The sequence below is a fragment of the Poecilia reticulata genome, linkage group LG22, assembly GCF_000633615.1.
Source record: "Poecilia reticulata strain Guanapo linkage group LG22, Guppy_female_1.0+MT, whole genome shotgun sequence".
Lineage (NCBI taxonomy): Eukaryota > Metazoa > Chordata > Actinopteri > Cyprinodontiformes > Poeciliidae > Poecilia > Poecilia reticulata.
Genome location: NC_024352.1, coordinates 16,995,139 through 17,002,993, shown reverse-complemented (window position 1 = coordinate 17,002,993; position 7,855 = coordinate 16,995,139). Strand labels below are relative to the sequence as shown.

The 7,855-nt window shown below is 37.4% G+C and overlaps 2 protein-coding genes across 2 annotated transcripts in view; both read left to right on the top strand.

Moving 5' to 3' along the window:
* The window catches only part of LOC103458791 (alpha-(1,3)-fucosyltransferase 9-like), a 13,550-nt gene extending 9,644 nt beyond the window's left edge, over positions 1-3,906 (top strand). Inside the window, exon 6 of the mRNA XM_017302414.1 lies at positions 4-3,906. Coding sequence (XP_017157903.1) covers positions 4-342 — 339 coding nt within the window. The 3' untranslated portion in view covers positions 343-3,906. The remainder of the gene's footprint in view (positions 1-3) is intronic.
* Positions 3,907-7,001: 3,095 nt separating this feature from the next.
* The window catches only part of LOC103458746 (alpha-(1,3)-fucosyltransferase 9-like), a 21,796-nt gene continuing 20,942 nt past the window's right edge, over positions 7,002-7,855 (top strand). Inside the window, exon 1 of the mRNA XM_008399768.2 lies at positions 7,002-7,262. The gene's annotated coding sequence lies outside the window, so the exon portion shown is untranslated. The remainder of the gene's footprint in view (positions 7,263-7,855) is intronic.

Sequence of the window (7,855 nt, the reverse complement as noted above, 5' to 3'; positions counted from 1 at the left end):
TCAATCCACAAGGACTACATCACTGAAAAACTCTACATCCCCCTCTCTGTGGGCACAGTGCCGGTGGTTCTTGGCACGACCAGAGAAAACTACGAGAACTTTGTTCAAGGAGACGCTTTTATCCACGTGGATGATTTCAGCTCACCCAAAGAGCTGGCTGACTACCTGCTTCTTCTGGACAAGAACGAAGAACTGTACCTTGGGTACTTCAAATGGAGACGGCACTTTAAAGTAAACAGAGCCCATTTCTGGGCAGAGCACACATGCCAGGCTTGTGCTTACCTGAGACAACACAAAGAATACAGGGCATTCAATAACCTTAACAAGTGGTACTGGGGCTGATGGTGCTTAGATGGACTATGCAGCACTCATCACCTCTCTACAAGGTGGGACATAGCACACAGAAAAAAACAAAAAAAACAATAACTTGGTGAGACAAACATTAAGTTGAAAATTTAGATGTAATATTTAATTCGGGCCTTTTTGAAACACCATCTCGTTTGTGATTGTAAAGATGTCACCTATGCAGAGCACTGAAGTCAAATGTGAAGGTAGTTTAACACTGTCGTACATCATTTTGGAAATCTGTAGCCGTTTTTAAACATTCTTTGGCGTTTACATTTGCACTGCAAACCTAAAAGATGCTTCTCTTTACATTTTGTGAAGAATGATCAATGATCGTAGTAGTAATTACTCGCAGGGGGCATGTCATTAAGAGCTTGGTTTCTGTAGCTGGTACCCAGAAAAAAAATTATATGAATTGGATTTTATTTAGAAGGTTAGCGTGAACAACCAGAGTTTTCAGCATTATCCAAGTCTTGACATGAACGATGAAAATAAGTAAGAAATATGGAGACTATCTTATCTTCTTCTCTTTTTACCTTCTTTTTTTCTGTTTAACTTCTTGTTTCAATCTATCCTTTAACACCTCTATGTTTACTTAAATCTTTTTTTATTTCTTGTATTCTTAGTCCTCTTTCTTTCCTTTTACCCTTCATTCTTCCATTTCTTTTGTACTTCCTTCATATTTTGAGTCCCTCTCCCCCTCTTCCTTTCTTCCTTTTCTTTTTCCTTTCTTCCTCGGTTTCCGTGGCGCTCTGACTATTTCCTCTTATGTTTAAATCCAGATACTCAAAGGCAAAGACAAGATACATTTCTACAAGGTTACAGAAGGAAATGAACAAAATTTTGCTGTAAATCCTTTGAACATTAAGCAAACCACTACACTCAGGAATCATTTCATCCCAATTAAACTGGTTACAACAACCCGATCACACGAATGTGACTCCTCTGAAAAAACACCATTGATCTAATGTCAACATTTATCAGGATCTCCAAGCATACTGACTACTTTCCAAACTAAATATGACAAACTCTGAGACAGCTGTGCAAAAGCCTTCTTAATGGCATCGCCAAATTAATCACAGAACCGATGGTGTCACAAAAACATGAACCAACGTTTGTGTTTGTTTTGTCTATTTTTAAAGAAAATGATGTCCCATCAGGTTATCCCTGTGATTATGAACGTCTTTGTTAGCCTGTCAGCCAGTTTTTTTACAGCTGATATAAATCAGGCTGCTTTTGGTAACAACTAGGCCAAATGCAGTATAACTCCGGGAAATGCAAAGCCTTTGAAATGACGTGACTAAACTTTTGTAAAAACAAAAGACAGTCTTTAACCCGCCTTGACCTCCTCAAAACCAAATGATGTGTAACGCCAAAAGTCAAGACTAATTCATAGTCCAGCAGCATGTCAAGTTATGAAAAGCCTAAATTCTCTAAAACAAATTCAGTTCAGGTACAGAACTTTTTTTGCGATATAAACTAACTTTCAAATTTAAAATTGGTGTTAAGAAGGACACTCTAAAATGATCGGCTGCAACATTCAGCTTGTTGTAGCCAACATCTCAGTTTACAGCAGCTGACAGTCAATCCGTTCTAAAGGAGCCTCCAACGACTCGATACTGAAGAGCATAAAGTCTCAGTGCCAATTAAAGGTCCGTATACACTGAGCAGGTGTTACTTTTTTAAATGTATTTGTTTTTTACAAACCCCACCAACTTGAAATAATTACATGATTGGTTGATTTTACTATTTGTTACTGCTCACAGGTGACTAGCATTGGAATAGTCCTCAGGATTTTCTCGAGGGTTCGACCAATCATGGAGCTGTTGAGGTCCTTTTATCTACCTAGCAACAGAGCCAAACGACTTCTGAAACAAACCTGGCAATTTTGACCCTTACCCTAAGTTGCTCTTACTGTTAACAATATTTAAATTGCAAAAAAAACCCACTTATGAATGCAGGATTTTATTTCTGATGATCAGACGTTCTTCACAAAGTGTCCATTTATTTTTATTTCAATAATTTATTAGGCTCTTTGAGAGTACTTAGAGGGCCCTGATGGGTCATCTGTTAAAATGATGCCTATTGTGGATTATGATGCACCTGCTCTGTTATCTCATGCAGCAGGTGCAGAAGACAAGATAAGGCTAAATACTGACTTTTCAACAAAAGCAAAACTGAACAGAAGTTTTTCCACAACCATTTTATTCTGAATTAAAAATATTTAATAGATCGTCCATATTTTTTTTCTGACTCATCGGAGAGTCGGTGGTTGAAAGCGGGTTTTGCGGTGCTCTTTTTCCCTCTGTTGCATGTAGCACTACAAAACAATTAAGATCACGTTGTCACATTGTCACAGGAATAGAATTGTATTATTTTTAGAAATGTAAATCAGATTCCATCGCCACCCGTCATTAATGTTTGCACATTGTGTTTTCTTTTTTTCATTTAAGTTTTAGTTCTGAGCAAAAACCATGTGAACATTTTATGCAAGTTGAACTGGCAGCTTTCTTTTGGGTCAAAGCCTGAAATATATATTTTGGTGTGAATTGAAATACTTCTTCATTATCACTGGAACCAGCGTGTAAAGTATCATGAGCTCAGTTTTACACTACACTCTGGCTACTAGGATCACTATTGAAACAAGTGCATACGTGACATAAACTGAAGGGTTCAACCTGATAAAACGGGGCTGTGACATGAGATTATCAATCCAACTCCATTAGCGAAAGAACAGCATAAGATGTAAATATTTTTACAGTTCAGATGTCTTTATAACAGTGATATGAAGCTGAATGAAATTCTACTGTATCCTTGCGGGCGACGTTTTGAGGAATTAAGAGGCTATACGCTGAGGTAAACAGTCGGAAACTCTTAAAGTAAAAACACAGATCAGAGACGATGCTTGTAGTGCCAGGGAATGGGAGCGTGTGTGTGTGTGTTTTTTTTTTTCATTTAAATGTTTTTGGATCAGGTGGAAATCCTGCTGGCATCACCTCGGACAGAAAGGTGTGCCAAAATACGCAGCACAGATATAGCACTTTTATTTATGTGAAGTTGTGTAACTCACTGTGCTTATGGGTTGTCTTAAGTGGAGCTTTTTGAGTTTATAAGCAAAGCCTGTCCAACAGAAGCTTTTGTTTACGGTTTTATAATGTGCAGTTCTTTCTCCTTTATGAACATGAAGCTTTGTTGTCCAGTGTGGTCGGTAATTTTGCACAAATGGGGTTTCCGTTGTGAATGTCGTTTGTCTCATTCATCCTTTCTTCTTTTCAGATACAATGAGCTGTAGATTGTCTGTTTGGGATCGGAAGGTAAATCAGGAATTATCTGGTTAATTTACAGGTACGGAGATAAAAAAAACATATTGTACTATGAATGGGATTAAATCTCTTAAGTGTGGTTTCTACTGAAAAAAAAATCTGCCAGTTTACTGAGACATTCAGTGAGTCAGAACAAGTTTTTTGCCAAATCATTGTATTTTGCCAAATGTGTTCTAACTGTAGATGTCTACTAGTAAAATGGAGAGAATAAAGGTAAGGGTAAATGAATAAACCTGAATGGCGTGACCTAATGTTATATTAGAGCCAAATTTACACACACTGTAAAATAAGACACACAAAATGACATTAATTATTTTAAACCAGTCAGGATCAGCAAAATTATTTTATTTGCTAAGTGCCAGAAAATTGAGAAACATGTTGGTTTAGTTTGATTTATGAAGTAAAAGAATATTTGGTCAATTTATTTCTTAGAATCTTGGAATTTTTGTTTCAAGTGGTTTGAGTGCCTTTCAATGAGCTTCTCACAACAGTTTGCAACAATTGGGTCCCATTTCTGCTGACAGAGTAATTCCTCTTTTCCACTGAGCAGCACAGCACAGGTTGGTGCAATTCGGTATGCTATTTTGTCTGTTTCTGATAAAACCAACCCATACGCCACCATTCCTGGGCCCCCATGTGGTACAGCATAGTTTGTGTGCGATATCAGGAGTGTGGAGCCACTGGTGTCACACAAGACAGTGCAGATTTGTTGTCGCACTAGTGTGACGCAACGTTATGTGTTTGGGCGTAATCCCACCTGCCCACTGAGAGTCCAGCTGTCAGTGGACATGTTCTGCTGAATACGTCGGACCATAAGATGTCATACCAAACCACACTGACTCACGCCAAATTATTTAGTGCGTGGGCATAAATGAGGTTTGTAGCCTTGTGGCTTGCACACACTAGCTATGTTTCCATTCAATTGCCTCGTGCATTTTGAGCTAAATATTATAACGATGCAAAAGAAATGCAAATTAGGAATTTCCATCTCATCCACCAGGCTTATGCAAAGTGTAATTTTGCCATTTGCAAACAGGAGGAGCTTAATTTGCAAAGTGACATGGACCACACTTCTCAGAAAAATGGAAAGCTTTCAGGAATTAGTTGCTATAGGGCAAGTTATAATTGTTCTATCGTATCAGCATAACGGAGTTATGCTGACACAGAGATGCAAATCTAATACATGCTGACACTAAAACCACTAATCAGTTATGTGAGGTACTCGGTAAAAATGTCAGTGTTGAATTAACACCCAAAAGTGTCTGTGTGTCCAAGTCAGCTGGTGTTAAATTCAACAATACAGAGTGTCACATTAACATTTACAACGGTGCTGGTGTTAAGATATATTAAAAGTAACACCAGTGTAGTGTTGGTCACAAAATATAATGTGGTGTTAAAAAAGCAAATAATTGACCCACAAGGTGTCAATATCAATCAAATCCAGTGGAAAATAATCAAAACAATACACAGAAATGGAAAGTTTTACTTTTCTTAAACCCATTTCAGTATTATAGACCAATGTTAATTTAATTAAAAAATGGGTGTCAATCTTTTAACACTTTCAAAAGTGTTACTTTAACACCTGCTGACTTGGGACACTTATAATAGACACGTTTGGGTGTAAATTCAACACTGGCATTTTTACTGTGTAGAAGTTCATCAGAACTTATTTGGAATGTGTTTCCATTGCTCTTTTGTACATTTACTCTTTTTCAGAAAGCCAAAAATCACCTCAAATGAACATAAAAACTGTGAAATTGAAGAGGTTATGTCAAATGCCAAGACATAAACCTATAGTATAAAGCACAGACATGCACTTCAGTACACTGAAATACTTTGGTGCACATCTCTCCGATATACTCAGCTGGCGCACTGAAACCACTGCTGTTACCAAGAAAGAGCATCAGCAGCTATTCTCTGAGGAGTTTGGGTTTGGACACAGATATCTCAAGGCTTTCACAGTAGCTAGTACCTATCATTTGGAGACTGTCCTGTCTCACTGTGTGGTATGGAGGCTGCACAACAGCAAAGAAGGCTGTGCAGTGCGTGGTTAACTTGCCATCCATAGTAGATATCTACACCACCAGATGCAGGGACAGAGCCTCCTCCATCCACCGTGACAACACCTACATCATCCACGAAATGTTCCTTCCACTCCCCTCTGGAAGGATCCCACCAAGAACATCAGGACTGATAGACAGATTTACCCATATGAAGGAAAAAGTAAGAAATTATTCCTAAATGAATTAAGTTTCAACATGAGCCAGTTTACAGCAGTACAGGGGACGAAGAGCAGACAGTCTGTGGTCTCTTCCATCTGTGTTTTAAAGTTGCTTTGCTGAGCTCAGATAAGATGCTGCTGGAACTTGTTATATGTCGGCCATGCTTGCAACAAGAAGCACAAGACAGGCAGACGGATACACACACACACCTGAAAATTCCCCTGACTGATATAAAAACCGATCATTTGGACAAGCTTTACTTTCTGTTTTGTGTATTTTCCTTGTGAGCCTCTCTGGCTGAATAGAAACAGCAGCTATCTTGCAATCAGAAATGCCAATAAACTGATTGTTTCTGATCCTGAACTATAAAAATGTTAAATATAAAAAGCACACCCTTTCCTGTAAAACATAAAAGAATAAAGGACTGTACATGGGTAAATAAATCTCCTACTATAACCCCCGATGACACGACATAAACTTATCAACCTCACTATAAAGGATAAGAATCAAAACCAGTTGTTCGGGTTCTTGGAAGAAGGCAAAGTAAAAACAAAACATCAAACATGCTCCAAATGATATTCAAATGCTAAATGTCAGTATGTCTTTAGAAAGGTAAACAGAAAAGTAGACACTTTTAACTATACAGTTTTAAAGATAGTTAAAAGTGTAAGTTATCTCATAAACCGTAGCAATTCCGTACTTCTTCACCAGATCTGAATTCCTTCCCGAGTCACAGAAACAGGCTCTGGAGTCAAATCTGTTTACATTCATACTGGCTACACGTTTGTGCAGTTCAACGCATTTGTTTAATGAGCTGTAGAACCAGCATTTGTAAAGAAACATGGACACCTGTATTGACATCTGGTGTCTTACGAGAATGCACTGGAAACAAGCTGAAGTTTACTTTAACAGCGAAAAGGCTACAAATATATTTTTTTATTAGGTGAAGCGTCTTGTCAAACAGAAAACAACTACTTTTTTGTTGTGAATTAAAGTAGAACAGCTGTAGTAATGCTATTATACTATATGAACAGTGTGATGCCAAATTATACTGTTCTATACTGTTTGCAATAGAATTGGCAAACAATTATACTGTTTTGTTTAAATAAAGTGAATAAATATTCTTCTGTATAGATAAAAAAAATCACCACAAAATTATAGGACTTTACAGGTGGCATTATTTAAGGCACTGTTTAATTTTCACATCAAATTCACAAAAAAATTCACATCAGGTAGCTCCACCCTTTTAGCCTTGGGTGTGGACGGTGAGGAGGATGTTGTCCTTCCTGTTCCTCAAAATTTTTGGTGCATCATCATAAGTCCAGACAACTCTCCGAGGAGATATTTTGATCTTCCTTGACTGCCATCAAAGGTAAGACAAAAAAGTGGCGTAGCTTCAGAATCCTACAAAAGATTTGTGTCTTCTTTTCTTATTTTCTAAAACGCAGCAGAACTGCAGTAGATGCTTATGTTTTTTCTGAGCTTGATGCTGTTGGCATCTCCATCATACATAGCTACGAAGGATATCAATATTTATGTGTCAGTAGTGGATAACTTGCTTTCTGTGGTAAATGATTTGACTATCTTGGAGTACATGGGTTTACTTAATACTCATACTTTGAATTGCCTTGTTGCTGAAAATGTGCTATATAAATAAAATTACCTTACCTTACCTTAATAAAATTGAAAAAAATGCACTTAGCTGTTTTGGATTTAGCGTCTATCATAGATCATATGACAGCCACATGATACGAAGGTTAACAAAAACATAAAGCGGAAGAGTTTTTTAATGAGCTGCATACACGATTAAGTCAGTCCAGTTAAACCTGTTGAACAGTTGCTGTGGGTCCTTTTTGACTTGATCTACAAAACAGAATAGATTATTTATATAATGTCTGGGGTTTAACTTGATCATTAAAACATCTGGGCTTGGGTTTAAAGCTGTAACATTTATTTTTAAAAAAT